The 19495-nt window shown below is 41.9% G+C and overlaps 1 protein-coding gene across 1 annotated transcript in view; it reads left to right on the top strand.

Annotated features, from left to right (window-relative positions):
- SLC28A3 (solute carrier family 28 member 3) overlaps positions 1-19495 on the top strand; it is a 54021-nt gene that overhangs the window by 22818 nt on the left and 11708 nt on the right. The window contains exons 8-14 of the mRNA XM_063129384.1: positions 1595-1672; positions 5531-5611; positions 7287-7367; positions 8775-8900; positions 10435-10565; positions 12389-12557; positions 17428-17625. Of these exons, the coding sequence (XP_062985454.1) occupies positions 1595-1672; positions 5531-5611; positions 7287-7367; positions 8775-8900; positions 10435-10565; positions 12389-12557; positions 17428-17625 (864 nt within the window). The remainder of the gene's footprint in view (positions 1-1594; positions 1673-5530; positions 5612-7286; positions 7368-8774; positions 8901-10434; positions 10566-12388; positions 12558-17427; positions 17626-19495) is intronic.

Below are 19495 nucleotides of genomic sequence, written 5' to 3'. Positions count from 1 at the left end.
TCCACTGAACACAGTGGGACTTGCCTCCGAGTAAACATGAATAGGACTGTGCTGCAAATCAATTTCATTGTGGGTGTTTTAGTTGATTGATTCAATCTGCATAGGGGTAAAAGCAGTTCTGAAGCTAGTTGTGAATCATACTTTCAGAAATAATTTCTGTCACCTAAGGAGGAGGGGGAGGAAACCAAGTTAAGGAACGGGAGGGGGAGATGCAGCAGGCCTTCTTGGCAAGGGGAGAAGCAAAGAAATGTACTGAAGCCGCAGCGCCCCTCCTCGAACCATAGAGCTGTGAAAAACAGTGCATAGCGTTTACATAAAGCCATGTAAAACTGAGGTGGCACTTATTCATGTCAAACCACTAGACTACAACAATGTTACATAAAAAGGTCTGGAATGCTTTCAGTTTCCTGTTCAGAACAAATATATTCGGTCACATTGCTAAAAGCAAGCTAAGCAGAACGACATTTAACTGGTTGCTTCACAATACCTCGGCTTCCATTCACCTTCTTGCCTTCATAATAGCAGCACCTTCCTGAGAAGGGAACACCATTGCGCCATAGGTACAAGACAAACAATTTCAAAACACACCTCAGTTGAACTAGGAATTGTTTCTTCACTACCAAACTCCATGGAAAAGCCAGAGGCAAAAGCTTAGGCTGGTGCAGTCAAAATAAGAGAATGATTATGTCATCTCAGCTTGTCTTTTGGCCTGGCTCACTCCGTGGTGCTTGAAATAATGATGCAGCAACTGACTACTGTGGGCAAACAGTGTGTCTGTTAATGAACAGTGCAATCCTATGCACATCTACTGCAAAGTGAGTCTCAGTCATATAGTGCTCAATGGGATTTATTCCTAAGTAAGTGTGTACAGCAGCCTTCCCCAGCCTGTGCCCTCCAAATGATTTGGACTACTGATTTCAGCCACCCCTAGTAACACCCTTCCCAGAAATGGACATTGCCTTTGCAGTGGAACATCCTTTTCTTTTGTGCTGGGCTGATGTGAAGCAGTGCCATTTCCTGATTGAAGCACCTTGGAGTTCCTGTCATTACTTCTGTTCAGCCACATACTTGGCGTAATCTCTGGCTCTACCAGTTGGTCCCATTTTGTTGTTCTCAACAGACACACCTACCGAGGCATACTGCTTAAAACCCACGTCTAGTAAGTTCAAGATGTTTGGTTAGGTAGGGTGACCATATGAAAAGGAGGACAGAGCTTATGTATCTGTAACAGTTTATTGAAACTGAAATTTTTGCAGGTGTCATTTTTATACATGCAGCACCTGGTGACATTCCCATTTCATCACAACAGTTAAAGCTGCAGGACCCTGCCCTCTTGACCAGATACAAAAGAAGGTAGGGCTCCTGCAGTTTTAACTATTGAGATGAAGAGGGAATTTCACCAGGTGCTGCATGCATAAAAATAACACCTGCTGAAATTTCCTTTTCTATCCAACTGTTAAAGATACAGGAGCCCTGTCCTCCTTTTCATATGGTCACCCTAGGTTAATTAGCCCTAATATACTGTTGTCTGGGAAAGATTTATTGCCAGTCTTGTTTTTTAATCTCCCCCTTTTTTTTCCCCTTTTCTTTTAAGACTTTCTTGGAATACACAGATGCTGGCGCTGAGTTTGTGTTTGGTAAAAAATATACTGACCACTTCTTTGCCTTCAAGGTAAATAGACACTGTTTATGTTGTATCTGCTTCTGGTCAAGGTTTGTTGTGATTCCAAGCCCTCCCACTCTGATGCTAGACAATAAAGAGGTATGTCAAGTAATCCACAAAACTTTATTCAGCAAATAAACATCTCGTTGCACCTGACTAAACTAGGAGCTTTCCTCTAGGCTAAAACTTGGCTGACTAAACTAGGCAATTGCCCTTTCAACAAAAGGGAAAGTTTTTCCCTGAGCCACTTTTGCTTCAGGGAAGATTCTTCAGAAGAAGTCTTTGGCGAGAAGCTAGCCAAGCTGATCGCCTATCCCTTGCTTTTGGCTCCGCCCGCTTGACCCTGAAGTGGGCTCTGGGATCATCCCTTCTCCCTCTGAGGAAAGCTGAGTTCCCACAGAGTCTGAGTTGTTAGCATTCTCTCTTATAAAGTCCAATGAAGATTCATCCCTGGCTCCTGAAGAGCCTGGAAGAATCTCTTCCCCCACTTTCTGTTTTGGCTGGTAAATTTCTAGTCTTGTTACTTCTGGTTCAGAATTAAGATTCCCATTGATAGCCTGAAACCCCTTACCCCATACTAGGGAAAACATGCCTGATCCTGACAGCCATTCCCTTTAAAGCAGGTCCTTGGTTGGGGTGGGTGAAGGGAATGATGGCAATGGAATCCTTCTCTGCTGAAACAGTGTGATATACTGACCACAGTGTTTGATGTATGGGAGGGGGTTCCAGGCTCTCAGTCATGGCACTCAGTGGAATTTATTCTCAATTTTGTGTGTATAGGAGCCTTCTCCAACCTGTGCGCTTGCTTAGAGGAACAAACTTTTATTAATTCCAAGATCCATATGATTGCAATACCTTTATTAGGACAACCCAAAAGATCACAAAAAGTGTGCAAGCTTTCAAGGTCTCCAGATCTCTTTCTCAGATCTCATGAGCATGAAGGCCTTAGCTAGACCTAAGGTTTATCCCGGGATCGTCCCGGGGTCATCCCTGTTCATGTAAATGACACACAGGGGATCCTGGGAGCAGGCAGGGATGACCCCGGGACGATCCCTGGATAAACCTTAGGTCTAGCTAAGGCCGAAGAGATTTGGAAATCTTGAAAGCTTGCACCTTTTTATGATCTTGGGTTGGCTTAATAAAGGCATTGCATTAAGATGGATTTTGGAATTTTACTTAAATGGACAAAACAGCTGCCTTTGCTTTTTGTGAAACTTTGTTAAGGATCTGCAAGTCAAACCAACTGCAGAGGCTTCCAGCACAGAACTGAGATCATTGCTTATAATACTCTCTTGGTGTCTGTGGATGGATAGAGATAGAAAGATGTGGAGTTTCAAAAAGAAGATTCTGCAACTATTGGGTGATTCTCAAGAGGCTGCTTTCGAACAAGTAATCTTCACCCTCAGAGTGTCCTCCAGTTCACCAAAGGAATCAGTAAAATGTCCCTCCAAGATCTTTTCTCCAATCTCTCTTGGACTGAGAACTTAGCAATATTTGACCTCTTTAGAAGGCCATGTTGCCTGGCAACCAGTCCTTTACATCCTTTTGCTACGTGAGCAGAGAAGAGTAGGTAATAAGATTCTCCCACTCTTACCCCCCCACCCCAGCTCTTGTTTCTGCTGGGCTGAAGAGATAGGTCAGGCCAGTTATTCGTTTAAACATCTGTCCACCTCATATCTATTTTAAAACAATCATTTATTCTCAACAGCAACAGAAACCCTAGCAAGGAGGATTCTATGTAACTCTAGCCAGCATTGGCATATTGGTCAGCAAAAAACCATTTTTCTGAGAAGAACAGCCTTCTTGTATCTCTTGCAAGTTGTGTGCTGCTACTTTTCGATATGAAATATGGAAACACCATCCAGCTATTGTGTTTGTTTAATAATAGCTATATGAGTAATATATTAATAATAATGGCTGTGTAACATAAGTAGGCTTCGATGTTCACAAGAAGTGGGGGGAGTCTAGGGATTGTATCCCATGTTAGTCCTACTTCAAGGAGACCCATTAAAATCAACGAGGCTTAAATCAGACTAACATTGGAAACATGCCTAGCTTCTGTACCTTAGTTACCACACATTAGAGTAGGCCTAATTTTCTATGCAATTCTACTCGTGATATTAGGACAAGCATCACAAGGAACATTGTACACTTCATCTGGAGCAGATCTGTTTCAAGTGTCAGGCCTGATGTACTTCTCAGCTGGCAGATGGGCTCCAAAAGAAGGGCTTCCTTTGTCAACTGCATGAAGCAGCTAGCTAGCCCAAATACCCTCCCCATTTGGGGGCGGGAAACACTTTAAAGCAAAATTGGGGGACATCTGGCTCTCCAGATGTTTTTGGACTACAACATCCATAAGCCATAGACATCATGGGCAATAGTGAGGGATGATGGGGGTTGCATTTCAACAACATCTGGACAGTCACATTTTTCCCATCCCTGCTTTTAAAAAACTTGCTACACCATTCAGAGGCCAATTCATCTATTTTGCCACTTCATAATGCTGCCTGAATCAGATTGCTTCACCCTACTGGCTTACACGAGGCAATTATTCTGTGCTCATCATTCCCTACTCACAATTGTTTATGGGTTCTTTAGACAATAATGTTACTGTCCAGTTTCACTTCTGGCTAACAAACACTTGGGGCGAGTTTTATTTTTAGAGCAGGGAGAATGCGGCATTTAATTGTGAATGTGAAAGAAACTACTTTTTTCACTTGTGTATTCGTACCTAGAGGTTATGCAGCAGAAAAGCAGTTAAGAAAACACTCATCGTGTAGGGCTCAGATCTCAATTCAGCGACGAAACCGAAAGTAGATAGAGTGGGTTAACCGCTTCATAGAGAAAAGCTCTTAATTGTCATGTCAAGCAATGCGCTGAATCTCTTCTGCCCCAAATATTGACATACTGTGTCAACCATATTCACTAATTTAAAACTGCAATAGAGACCAGTCTATATCCTCAGTGTCATTCTATTCCTACAGATAGTCAGCCTGAGCCATCTATCTGAACTCCATTCTGTAACTATCTGGGCAACGTTGACAGCTGTTCACCTGCAGAAGAGGAACATGTGGTCCCTTGGGAGCTAATAGAAGGGTCATTTAACCTGTGCTCAGTGCCGTGTGAGAGAACAGATAAAGATTTCTCCCCCACACTCCTCACAGCGTACTCTGCTCTCTGTAAAAGTTTAAACCCCTGATCCTAGAACAAATTCTTTATCACTCTGTCAGCAGCTTTTAATGTTCAATCAAATGCCGGGCGTCTATCCACTGAACTGAGGTGTTTCCTAGTACTGACAAAACAGTTTCTAAGGGACATTTTATTGTATAATAGCTGTAGGTTGGTTGTGGTGGTTGTTTTTAAATTGAGCTGCGTAAAGATGTTGACATCCAATGGCAGACCCCGAAGAGCCATTGTTGTTGTTGTTGTTTTCTATCTAACTTTCTTCTCCAAAAGAAATGAAAAACTGTTGGTGTCTTAAAGGCAGTGGCACAGCCGTTCACTATGCAGCCTGCCAGCCTCCCAGTTAAAAATAATAATGATGAGAATAAGAAATAAAAAATAACAATCAGGTGGGTCAGGGAGCCTGGCTGGCACTAAAAAAGGGTTTTGGCCAGCCCCAAGTTGGAGGACCTGGGTTTAAAAGAACCCGCAAAGGCCCTGCTCCAGGGGCCTCTACCTTCACAAGTGAAATAAGGAGCTACCAATGACAGGTGATGTTTTGTGGCACCCAGGCTTTGTATTTGTTTTAAGTTTATAGCGTAGAATAAATATGCCCTCAGATTCCCGTTATATTTTTAGGTGGGAATGTAGAAAAAAGGGAAAGTGATTTAAAATGGACGTTGTCTTGTTTTGTCTCCAAATTAGGTGCTGCCGATAGTAATTTTCTTCAGCACGGTGATGTCTATGCTTTACCACATTGGATTCATGCAGTGGCTAATTAAAAAGGTAACAAAGCCCCGGGCACTTTTCCAAACGCCAGTGAAATGAATGATCAAATCTCTTATATTCAGTAATTGTATTAGGTCTGATTTATTATTGTTATTAAAATAAACAATAATAAATCTCTCCCCCTCCCAAACTAAAGCATTTTCTAAAATACCATAAATTTACCCATTGCATTGACCTGTCAAAACAAATATCACACAAGCGTTTGCCAGCTAAACACCAATGTAAATGCAGCTAAGAAACGGGATTCAGAACAGTAACAGAGTATAAACACCGTCCAGTTCAACAGACCTGCTTACACACCAAAGGCCCGTTTGAATAAAGTGTCCTTTGCCTGCTGGTGGAAGGACAGCAGAGAGGTATCGAACCTAGCCTCCCTTGCCAGGGAGTGCCACAGCCAGGGAGTGGCCACGGAGAAGGCCCTCTTTCATGTTGCTTTCAAGCGTGCCTCCAAAGGTGGTGGTCTCAAAAGAAGGGCCTGTCTTGAAGATCTTAAGTACCCAATAGGCTCATATGGGAGAAGGGCTTCTTTCAGGTAGCCTGGTTCTAGCTGAAGATAATTTTATCCTCATTGGTTAATGTCTCATTAACATTCCATGACATCACAGCAACTCATCTAATAGCTAGGGGTTACAGGTGGGAATCAATTACAAACAATAAGTCAGTAATACAGGCATCAGGAGCTTTTAGCCCACCAGTCTCTTCCTTAGGCCCTGTCCCCTTTTCACACAGTAGTCACCCATTCATACACACACGTATACACAGACTACATGGAAAGGCAGTGATCAGTTTGCTGCATTTCTGTGCGATGTAGTGACAATGGAAACACTGTTGCCACCCTGCAGCATAGAAAAGCTCTTATCTCCAAACAACTCTGCTTTTCAGTGCTGTGTGGGGTGAGAAAGGGGGCTTCCTTTCTCACCAAGCATTATGGAAAGTCGGCAAACTGATCACTGCCTTTCTATTTGATGTTTGTGTATGAATGGGTGAACACAGTGTGTTTCGGGTGTTAGAGAAAATCACAATAGAAAATCTATGAATCTCACCCGCAGATTCTGCAGTTGACTGGCTTTTCTCGAGTTGCATGGGTTCTGTGGATTTGCAGACTGGGTGTGTTTTTTTAAAAAAAAACTTTCCAGAATTTTATGCAAATGCAGTTGTAGAAAAATAGGTAAAATAGAGAAATGCCAGTCAAAAACATGCATTTCCCCCATTGGTTAAAGCATTAAAATGCACATTTTGCTAGGGGATTTGCACCTTTAGGGGGGATTTGCGAAGGTGCAAATTTGCGCAAATTTGAAAAACTGGAAAAATCCAATTCCATCAATGACAGAAGAATGACAGAATGAAAGGGCACCTGATTTTGTACGGATTCTACAAAATCTGTACATCCTTGGTGAGAATACGGTGTGGGTGAATGCAGGTTGTGTACGTGTGCGAATGAATGATTGCAGTGTGATTATGCTTGTGCCCAGGTGGGCCTGCCCCACACTTTGTGAATGCTTGTATTGTAATAAAATGACATGCACATGGCATGCCAAAAGGAACTCTCTTGAAGACTGAGAATTGTTAACTTGGGGAAGACATGAAAATGGTACTTTTAGGCATTTTAGATATGTGAACCAGCTTAAGCATGCAGAAAATTAATTTTCCACATTATAACCTTCTTTCTTAGGTTGGCTGGGTAATGCAAATTACCCTAGAGACAAGCCCAGTTGAATCTTTAGTTGCAGCTGGCAACATATTTGTGGGACAGGTAAGGCTGTAAAATAGAAGACTAAGCTAATAGTCTTAGGACTATTAGTCTTCTTAAATTAAAAATAGTTCATGTGGTAAGAGATATATCGTTACGCAAAGTCATTCTCTTTCCCCAAGAGAAAAAGGAGTACAAATAAATATGGTGCTTTGGGGAATATAAAAACCCAACTGTAAAGTATTTCCAAAGGCTTGGTTATCTTAATTGCATACAATGTCTGCAGAAAATCCTAAAAGCCTAAACCACCCTTCCACAACCTGGAATACAAATGACTCTCAATCTTAAGTAATCAATCGAATCTTTTCAGGGTACTAGACTGTGAGAAACACACCATATTTTGCAAAGTCCCACTACCAGCATTATGCTAGTTGAGAAGGCAATGTGGGATGTAGCCTCTGGTCTAATCAGCTTCCAGGGGTTGAACCAACTTAAGATGTCAGTTTAGGTTGCCTTCCCACAGCCTTTCCCAACCTAATACCTTCCTGATATGTTGAACTACATCTCCCATAATTCCCAGCTGAAGTTACCCTCCAACACATCTGGAGAACATCAGATTGGGAAAGGCTGCCCTAAGCAATGTTCAACAGGATCCCACAGCTAGGTACCCAGAGCAGGTTCTACACTACTGCTTTATAACAATCTTGAAGTGCTCTGACAACTATTGGAACCCATGACGCATTCCGTATATATCGTCTTCAAACTGCTTTCAAAGTGTTATATCCTGCTTGGCGTAGGTCTGGCCCAGGTCAGGTATTTCTTTGAAATTTGCCTCCACTAAATTTGCTAAAATTATTTTCTAAAAAGGCCGTTCTAGGATGACAGAATGTCAGCTGCAGACTTGATCATCTCCAAGGCATGAATGCGCTGTAAAGAAAGTCAAGGAAGGAAAACATGCTTATAATGGATGGCTTCTTTGCAGTTAGCAAGCTCTGCATCAGGGGGTTTCTATGTCCAAGGCCTTTGGGGTCATTACTAGGAAATACACATTTCCTAGGGATCACAATCCTACATATATGATTCTAGCTTCCTTGAGGCATTTTTTAGGGGACTTGTAATATTATTATTATTATTATTTATTTATATAGCACCATCATTGTTGTCAATACAACAATGGATCATCATGAAAAGGCAAACAGTCAATTCTGCAAGAACATCATTGCTAAAGCAATATAGGCAAGCTATTTTAAAGAATAAAAAAGCACATCAGAGACAACACCCCCAGAGCAACCAAACAACAAAATTATGAAAAGCTCTTGTGCATTTGCAAGTACATTTAGTTTGCAGAAACAAGCACTTGAGCTGAAATGGCTGGTATGTGGTTTCATTCTACTGGTAAAAATACAATAATATAAGTATATATCTAGAATTCAAATTCATTTACTTGCTTTCCTGTTTTTGTTTTCCCAGTCAGAATCTCCTCTCTTGGTGAAGCCTTACTTGCCCTATGTTACCAAGTCTGAACTCCATGCCATCATGACGGCAGGATTTGCAACCATTGCTGGAAGTGTCTTAGGAGCATATATTTCTTTTGGCGTAAGAATGGAAAAACACTCGCTCTCAAATATTGTTTCCCAAGTTATTTATAGCTCTGTTTCTTGCTCTCATCACCACCCCCATCCCACCCCCTTGACTAATAGGAAGAAACACTAAATGGAACTGCAGTTTTCCCCTTACTTCATTTTTTTTTTTTGAAGACACATATTGTATTAACAGTTTTTTCTTCCCTTCTTCTGCTGAAAATTGTTCATCATTAAAATCAGCTTCCACCTAACACAGATCAAGCACCAGAAGCTGGAAAAGGGTTCACACTCTGAATGATGAATGTAGCTTTCCAAGTTTTATACTTCCTAGGGACTGTCTAAATGCTCAGAAAGCCCTGGGGTGGGTGCACGATGACACAGTGTCGATTTTATGACAAAGCTGCGATCGTACACCCGCTCCGCGGCTTTCCATTGAAGCTGTGGGGTGGGGTGGGGAGTCAGGGACTTACCCCAGCTTTTTTCTCTGGAGCAAGGCAAGGATAAACAAGACAGTGTCAAGACAGCACCTCACCTCACTCCAAAGTCACAGCGGAGGCATGGCCGGGCGGTGCCTGGTAGAAAGCGACCTGCGATTGGTCGCCTTCCACCAGGAAGAGGGCAGGGGCAGCTCCAGTCCCTGGATGGCCACCCAGAAACCCCGTGTTCCCTCCTTGACATCAGGATTACTCAACACCACCCTGGGACAGGGAAAGTGCAGGGGTTTCGAGGGACGCAGCACCAACCCAGCGCCATGATGACACACATACACATACACACACACTCATGGTATTTGAGCCTCCAATATGGGCAAGAAATTAATTCCAATGAATAGTGTTACGTTGCAGGAAATATCTGTTGTCAGCATTTGCAAATGTGTGGGTGTTCCTCCAAGCTTGCTGATACCTCCCTTCTGTGTGAGTGGTGCAGTTTTGACTACACAAGGATCTCCACTCAGAGAATTGAGATCAAAATTAGTACATATGATTCCCAGAATCCTCCTAGACTTCTTGCTAGACCCCTCTACTATTTACTTATTTATTCAATCATTTCATTTCTATGCCTCTACAAAACTGTTGCTCTTCATAGGGGGAAAAGTGGCCAGTTGAGGATTTGTTCTCCTCTGAGGGGCATCTGGTGCCTTCTTTGTAAGCATTTTGTTGGCAGGTAAAGATGCACCTTTTTCCTCAGGCCTTGATCATGTTATTTCCCCCTTGCAATGAAGGTGCCTTGTGGATGGAGTTTTTAGTGGTGGTTTTAAGCTGTTTACCTGGGGCTGTAGGGTGAAGGGCAGACCATAAATTTAAATAACAAATAAAATATAGTTCATACATTTCAACATATTTATTTCACTAGGGCAGCCTTCCCCAGCTGGTATCTTCCAAATGTATGGGTCACATGCTAGCAGGGGGTGGTGGCATTTCATACTCCAACACATCTGGAGGTCACCAAGTTGAGGAAGACTACGCTAGGGATGGATCAGGAATGGTCCTCAACATCTTATGCCCAAAGTGAACAAAATGTTATCTTTTTGCCCTTTGACATTTCAGGTTTCAGCTTCCCACTTACTAACTGCTTCTGTGATGTCGGCACCAGCAGCTTTGGCTATTGCCAAACTCTTTTGGCCTGAGACTGAGCGTCCCCAGATAACTTCACAACAGAGTACAAAACTGGAAAAGGGGTAAGAAGGTCTATACTTCCATGATGAGAAGGCTTAGCCAGAATTGAGAAAAGCCGTATAAACAGATGCTCAGTTGCTATACTGGTCAGCATTAAGTAAATGCCTGAAGGCCATCAGGTTTAATGCGCACTGAAGGAATCCTGTACAAATTCACCTTAAGTTAAAAAACTGTACAAATTCACCTTAAATTGATTTGGTCAGCATCATACATGGTGAATATTGACATACCTATTCCCCCAACCCCAAACCCCAACTGACTGCGTCCATCTATTTCTCCCTAGAAGCACAGATGACCAGTCATTTCTGGGTAACTTGAAGGCACAGAACACAATATGGTAGAGCATTTATTGGAGGAATCTACACCAGCCATTTATTGCCGGATTGTAGCATAGTTGTCACTAACAGCCCACATGACGTTCACCTGCTCCCATGGTGATCTCGGCTCCACCTCTCAGTTTTCCCAGAATATCCCTGACTGCTTTTGTCATGTTTTTTACGGCTCTCTCACATCCATTGCGAAGAACATTTGTGATGTGCCCCCACCTTCGCGAGGTCTTTGCTGTTTGCCATGAGTTCCAGGTTCAGCAAACAGCCAATCAGCTGTGAGGAGTGTGTGCATGGGTATTGGCATGTTTTACCACTGAGTGTTTTTGTTTTCTAATACAAAATTATCTCTGCGCAGGAGTGCATATTCAACACAGTTCACATCCTCCCCATTTGTTGCTGTGTATCTGCGCTGGTGTGCATCCCTCACAAGCCATTAAAAAAAATCCTGTGCCCCGTACCGATCTGCCTAGCCCTGCTGATACACATGCGGAACTGCCGTAATGGGGCACATGTGCTCCTGCAATGGGACTCCTATTATTTATTTATTTGTTTAGCACCATCAATGTACATGGTGCTGTACATAGTAAAAGGAGGTACAGATCAGTCGTGTGTACCCTGTGAGGGGCAATTGCGGAAGTGGGGAACCTTCGGGAGCAGGCCTCTTCCGTTGCGAAAGGCCTGCAGATGTAGATTAGCCCATCCACATGAATGTTCACTTTTATACGGATAACAGAGCTCTTCCATACACTGCTGTTCCTATCATATGTTCCCATGATCCCATAGTCATCTTGGAAAGGGCCTTTCTTTGCCTCGCTCCGGTGCAGCCCTAAGAATATCACTGCTTTGCCAATGACACCTGAATAGAAGGGGGAGGGGGGAATGCCATCAATTGAAATTCCTGCCTGTCACCAGCCATCTATACCAGAAAAGGTAGAACCTGTTGAACTTCAAACTGCCACATAGCTATTAAAATCAAAGAGCATTGATAAATAAATAAATAAATAAATAAATAAATAAATAAATAAATGTAAAGATCATAACTCTGGCCCCATGAGAACCAAACACTAAACAAGAACTATTATAGTGTTGTATAGGGTTGAGAACTGGGAAGTTCCCATTTCAAATCTCCCACTAGGTGGCCCTAGGCCAGTAATTATTCTATTATTAAATAACTAGAGCTGCTGCCTTTTAGGACACACACAATCAGCTGTCTGACAGCAACATCCCTCGGCCTAAGACAGCATCCTTCACCTTGTGTTGTTTTGACCTGAGGAAATGTCTGTGAGGTGTTTTTGAACACTTGCAAAAAAAAAATCTATATCAATGCTAAGTATTATTATTAAGTAGTGGTTCTGATATTTTTCTAGTTGGTGATCCTCCTGATTATTTTAAAAGGATATTTTCTGTCATTGTAGAAATGTATATTTGCTAGAGTTCTTTTAAATGTGGAACAGTTACACTAACGTGTGTATTTTGTTCTTGTTTTCTCGGTGAAGAGACTGCCAAAACCTGTTGGAAGCAGCTAGTCAGGGTGCTTCTGCCTCCATCTCCTTGGTAGCGAACATTGCTGTGAACTTGATTGCCTTCATTGCCTTGCTGGCTTTCTTTAACGCAGCCCTTTCTTGGCTGGGGAACATGTTTGACTATCCGAAGTTGAGCTTTGAGGTATTGGCCTATAAACGTTTAGCTAAGGCAAGATTTCCCACAGACACACATCCTGTTACACACATATATCCTCCCACCTCCCACATATGCATACACACACGTGCCTCCCCCACAAACACATATATCCCACCCACACATCCTGTTACACATGTGTCCACACTTCCTCTCCCACAAGCTGTTAGGAGAAACTGCCATGATTTTTCCCTAACAAAGTAAAAGCAGCTCAGAGTTGAAGTGGGGGTGGGGCAGTTTTAATCAGAAAGAGGAAAATCCACCTCTTCTGCAAAGCTTTTAGCTTAACCTGTTAATCCTTATCCTGTAACTATGAGCAACTGAACTGAACCCATGTTCTTCTGCGGTTCATCTTGCCTCCCTCTTCCTAGCCCTCCTCTGTTATATTTTCCTGTGTCAAATTTTACACCATTGAGGCGGGGAGCTATCTTTTTGGCTTAGTTGAGACGGTAACGCTTTACCACTTCATACCGCATATGAGGAATGCTCGGGTGATAGAATGCACTTACATACAAAAAATGCCACTTGCACATACAGTAGAAGCATGTTAGGGAGAAGGCTAGGCTAGAACCCTTTTTCCTGACATGCCAGTTTTCTGTGTGCAGGGATTCCCCCCACCCCACCCCCTGCATGAACCCACCCTCCATCGTGCAGTCTGGACAATGCTTTACGAATTTAGTGGAAACTAGGCTATTTGTTTGTTGCTTCATAAAACACTGTGTTTGTTGACAGTGTCATATAAGCAAACAAACATGTCTACCATGAGAAGAGAGTCATCATACAATTTTTCCTGGAGGGGAGGGAACAGAAAAGAAGTGTCCAAGAACTGGCCAATTGTGTACAATGAGCAGAGAGGCCTTCAGAACAACAACAAACAAACAAATATCAGTGAAACGTGTCCAAGTGACTGAAACACTTCTAGAATAAAAGTGCCAAGAATTAACTCCAGACAAATTAGGCAAAGGGTAAGCAAGGTTTTTGGGCCCGTTGGCACATTTGGCCATTTGAGAAATGTTCATGGGCATCAACACAAAATGGTTGCCATGGGAGACATGGCTAGTCACAATGGTCAAGTAACCTACCCAAATGACAATGGACAAGGCTGAGGTGGGGTCTGAGCCACACCAAAACATTCCTTTGAACACACAGTTTTGACCATCTTTTTCTCTTACCCCTTTCTTTTTCTTGGTGGCTGGGTGCACTGCTGAGGAAAGCGTTGGACGACTGCAGCCACATGCTCTCTTGATTTCCTAAGAATGCCTTTGAACACCATGTGCAGGATAGAGGCATTCATGGGAAATGGAAATGGCAGCAGCTGGAGGCCCTCACTTTGCTTAGAAGTGATCTAGGGTGACCATATGACCAGATTTGCCCAGATTTGTCCAGGTTTTTGGTGACAAATCCGGGAGGGGGAGGGGAAATCCGGATTTTTCCAAAGAGCAGCTCTAATGGGAATTAACTAAAATGCTTATAACTCTGTCATTTTTTAAGATAAAGACATGAAACGTGGCACGATAGAAGCTCTTAGGAAGGGCTTTAGTCATACCAAATTTGAAACAGATCCATTCATCCATTGATTTTTTAGGATTTTTTTTAAAAATTGAGGTTTTAAAATTATTATTTTTAAAATCGTCATTTTTAAAGATAAAGAGATGAAACTTTGCACCATGATAGGATTTAGGTAGAGCCTTAGCTACACCAAATTTGAAACAGATCTGTTCATCCATTGATTTTTAGGATTTTTTTAAAATTTGAGGATTTAATTTATTTTTTTTAAAAAAAAAATTTAAAGATAAAGAGATGAAACTTGGCACCATAATTGCTCTTAACAAGGACTTTAGCTATGCCAAGTTTGAAACAGATCTGTCCATCCATTGAGTTTTAGGATTTTTAAAAAGTTTGAGGTTTTGAAATTATTTTATAAAAATGACATTTTTAAAAGATAAAGGGCTGAAAGTTGGCACCATGATAGCTCTTAAGGAGAGATTTAGCCATGCCAGGTTTGAATCAGATCTGTTCATCCATTGTTTTTTAAGGATTGTTTTAAAAGTTCAAAGTTTTAAAATTATTGTGTTTTAAAACTGCTGGAGCCATATCCTTCGAACTCAGGTTGTCAAACCTCCTCTTTGGGGTTTTGCATACTGAGCAGTTTCAGCCCTTGGCATTAAGGGGATCTCCAGTCTTTAGGTAAACTGCCACAACACTCACCCTAATGTTAGAGTAGAGAAACTTGTGACAACTATAAACAAGCTTTTTTAAAAAATTGAAATTAAAAAAAGCCAGCCATCCGGCCGGCCAGTAGCAAACCCTGTTAACAACAACAGCAGCTTGCAATGAGTGAAGACACAGTCAGAAAAGATATTTGAGGGAAGGAGAGACTGTATCACACAAAGCATAGCAAAAGCTTCAAAGTACAGCAAAACCTACAAAAGTAGGAGTGAGTGAAGTTAATTTCAGATACACTGAATCTCTCACTTGTTCTTTATTTCAGTGATTTTAACATTAAGATGCTATGTAGAACAGATTTGTCTTAAATGTGTGCTGTAAAATCAGACATGACTAAGGCTATGTTTGGGTGGGCACGCCCCCCTTGGTGCTGGACACGTCCCCTTGGGGGCCGACCATGTTGTCCTCCTTTTTGGTTTCCAAAATGTCACCCTAAGTGATCACAGCAGCCAATAAGAAAAAGTGGTATGTTAAAAAGAAAAAAAGTTTTTTAAAAGTCGGCGGAGTAGGGCACCATGGTAGGCACCAACAAAGAGGTCCAGGGGCACATTGGAGCCCATGGACAACATGTTGCTGATCCCTGGATTACACCAATTATTTTGCATATTGCTTGGGTATGTACGAACCTATTCCAAAGCAGAGCTTTCCTATACTTGTATCAGCACTGCCACTTAATGCAACACATTGTGGAAAAGGAAAACCACTGGGAAAGCATCATGCATACTTTTAAAACAGAGCAACCACAAGAACAATGCCTCCATTCAGTAAGAGAGTCAAAAGCCAGCCATTTTAAACACAGAAGAGAATTATGACAATCTGTGCAGATACATCCTTTGGAAATGGCAATCTCCTTAATGCAGTTGGAAAAAGCTTAATGGATCCCTTAAGTATTTACTGATGCTTCACCTATCAAGATACAAAGGGAGAACTTATTTTTAAAAAGCACTTGATGAAGAGGCTATTAATGCAATAAACAATGGGGAAACAGCTGGCCTGGATAGCTTCCCAAGAAAAATGTATCTTCCCTTTCATGGAACTTAAAGGCTCCATTTTATGTGCAGTATTCAGTGTGCAGCTTAAAGCTCCATCACACCGGGGGTTATCACGCTCCCTACCTTCATGTTTTCTTTCCTCAGTTACTTCCTCTTTTCAAAAGAGGAAGTACAGAATGAGCATGAGGCCCATTGAGTCTGCTGTTACAATGGCGCTGCTTCTCCTGCACACAGCAGAAGAGAGCAGCAATTCTGAGTTTTAAAAAACATCGGACTTAAAGAGGGTTTTTTTTTTTGTTGCGCAAGGAAGGCCAGAAGGGGCAGGAGGCGTGCGGGAGGCAGATAACATCATGTGAGGTACCAGAGCAAACTCCATGAGTGACCAATAATGAGTGTGCAATAAAACACTTGTCGGATGGAGCTTTTAGAGTGGCCAAAGTGCCTGTCACTCAAAGGTATTTTAATTATTATTTATTTTATTTATTTATTACATTTCTATACCGCACAATAGCCGGAGCTCTCTGGGCGGTTAGTGACGAAGACATGGATTCTTTATCTTCCTTGTTGCTATGTACAATTTTCGTAAAGTTATTTCCTGAAAACTGGATTGAATTTTCCCAATACCACAGAAACATATAACATCAGTTCAGTTTTGATTAAAAGGCTATGTGGAAGTAAATATACTTTGTGATGACCTTAACAGATGAAAACCATATACCCAGATATCTACCACATGCAAGAGAAGGATGTTTCGAAATAACATAGAAAGCAGACAGGAGAATGAGTAATTAATATATGAGTTTCCACACACACACACTCAGTCTCCTTGCTAGTTTTAATCATGTGTATTGTTTCAAAATTCCCATTTCCTGCCAGTGGAAAGTTCAGTATAGCTGTTATCGAATAAATTCCAAAATCCAATAAGAGCATGTTTCCAAGACCTCCAAGTTTTTAAATATCTTTTTACTGCTTGGATAGGAGTGCCTGGGAGAAGATAAGCCCCCCTTCCCCCTCTAAACAGGCCTTCCCCAATCTGGTAGCTTCCAGACGTTTTGGACTTCAACTCCCATCAGCTCCAGTCAGCATGGCCAATGGTAGGGGATGCTGGGAGTTTTAGTCTAAAATATCTGGAGGCCACCAGATTGGGGGAAGGGTGCTTTTGTCGACACACGTTTCCAGACCTGGATCTCCATTGAATGACTAGTTTGGCCTACATGCTAATCGTTATTCATTCCCTTCATGCTATTTATAATCTCACAGATCTCTGTTATCTTGGGGCAGTGTTCAGCTTTCTGCTTCAGGTTTGTAAATCTTCTTGTTCCACAGGAGTGCCTGAAAGCCAAAGTTGCATTGATGGACAGGAATACTTTTTATCAAGGCCATAATTTCTTGATTGAAAACCTAGGCAGGATCTACACTACTGCTTTGAAACAGTTTATAACAGTTTTGACAACTGTTTGGGCCCATGACACACTCCATATACAGTTTTCAAAATGTTTTCAAAGTGTTTTATCCTGCTTGGTGTAGATCTGGCCCTAGTGACTATATTGCAGCTCATATTCACTGCTCTCAAAAATTGTATGTAATCATTAGATAATCAATAAGCTTTACATCTCACCTCTTTTTTGTGTCACCTGTAGGTCATTTGTGCCTATGTCTTCATGCCATTTTCTTTCATGATGGGCGTAGATTGGGAAGACAGTTTTATTGTCGGTGGACTTCTAGGCTATAAGACTTTCTTCAATGAATTTGTGGCTTATGAAGAACTTTCAAAACTGATCAAGCGGAGGAAGGCAGGAGGGGATCTGTATGTCAATGGCATGAAACAATTCATGAGTGTGAGTATTCTTATACAATTCTTCATTTCATTAAACCCAGCTCCATCATAGATTCCAGGAGAGGCATGCCAAATGAATCTGATAGTTGAATTAGAAACCACTTTTACAGTAGTGATATCTCAGTTATTAAAGTGAATGTTTTTCTAATCTCCATTTAATCCTGTTATCTCACAACACTCAATCTGACCTACACTGCATAATCTTCTATTTAGCAACAGGGAGCAGATGGAGAGATAGGTAGGAAGGAGAGAAATAAAAAATAAGTAACGTTGTATCAAATGGTGCCCAATGGAATGGGCAATATTGGTAGAATGGATTTCCCCTCCTGCCTGAAGCTCCCTGCCATATGGCCTCATAATCTGCTCTGACAGGTTGGGGGACCTTGAATAGGTTTCAAGGGGTGCAGGGGACAGGAGACAAAGGGGAAATCCTATGGCATGTAACCAATATATTAATTCCTTTTGCTCTTCAGAAACCATTTTAGCAAGGGATGGGTTGAAAGGAAATTGTCTTAGACCTTAGTTCTCTACTCATCTGAAAGGAACTTTGAGAAGTCAGGAGATACTTTCATGTCTGGATTGATGGCTTCACAGTAGTCCTCTCTGAAGGTATTGTAAGTGTCACCTTCAGTGGGTGGGAAGGGGATGTAAAATGTGAATGTAAGGGACTCATACCATAATAAAGGCTTCCCCATCCTAGTGCCCTCATATCTGTTGGACTACAACATCCATAATTCGCAGATAGCATGGCCCTCTATTGGGAGCATCCATTGAGGATAAGGGGAGCTGTAGTGGAACACATCTGGAGGGCACCTGTTTGGAAAAGCTGCCATGATAGACATACCTTGTGCAAAATATTGTATTGTATTATATACTTTAAAATATTTGTATTACATTTTATATTTTAATAGTTTGTATGGTATCTTAATCTTTTAACTGATCATAATCCTCCCAGGAGACATTGGTTATTGGGCAGATTAAATATATAATTAATAAACAAACAAATAAAAATCAGATCAAGTCTGGTTTTCTCAAATTAGGGCACAATCCTATCAGATCCACCCTGGATACTAGCCTCTGAATTCAGAGGCTTATGTGTATCCAGTGCAGAGTGGGAGGCGTGTTGCACCTCCCACACTGTATTTTAGCTAGACAGCAATTTTTGCCTGTCTAGCTGAGGCTTTGGGGAGGGAAGGAGGCTGAGGATGGGGGGCAGAGAGCTCAGTTTCATGGTTATGAGGTTGGAACACTGTCTCCGGCCTTGGATCCAGGAATCTGAAATATCCTATGTCCCCCACATGCTACCTAGGGACTTAGGATTGCTGTCCGGGCCCAGGACACACTCCATATACAGTTTTCAAACCGTTTTCAAAGTGTCTTACTCTGTTTGGTGTAGATCTGGCCCTGGTTTATCGTTTATGAGTAGGATGCATGTGTGTATTGCCTGATGGCTTCCACTTGCAGTATTAGCAGTATACAAACCATAGACATTCCATCTCTGGTTTGTTTAGCATAATGTGCAAACCAGAAACTCTGGCTTGCCTCTCTCGTGACAAGCCAGATAAATAACCCATGGATTTGTTCTTGGGTTATTCCTTTGGCTTGTCAGGAGAGAGTCAAGCCAGAGTCCCTGGTTTGCAAATCATCATAAACAAACCATGAACAGTAGGTACATGGTTTGTTTAGCTGCTCCCACTTACAGTTGGAGCCACCAGGCATCATGCGTAAACACACTTCTTGTGAGCTAAAGGGGTTTCTCTGGAACCATGGTTTATCGTGATGTATGAATAGGGTGACCATATGACCGGATTTGCCCGGGTTTCTGATGACAAATCCGGGAGGGGGAGGGGAAATCCAGATTTTTCGAAAGA

Source organism: Elgaria multicarinata, chromosome 6 (genome assembly GCF_023053635.1).
Source record: "Elgaria multicarinata webbii isolate HBS135686 ecotype San Diego chromosome 6, rElgMul1.1.pri, whole genome shotgun sequence".
NCBI lineage: Eukaryota > Metazoa > Chordata > Lepidosauria > Squamata > Anguidae > Elgaria > Elgaria multicarinata.
This window is presented reverse-complemented; position numbering and strand designations above follow the sequence as displayed.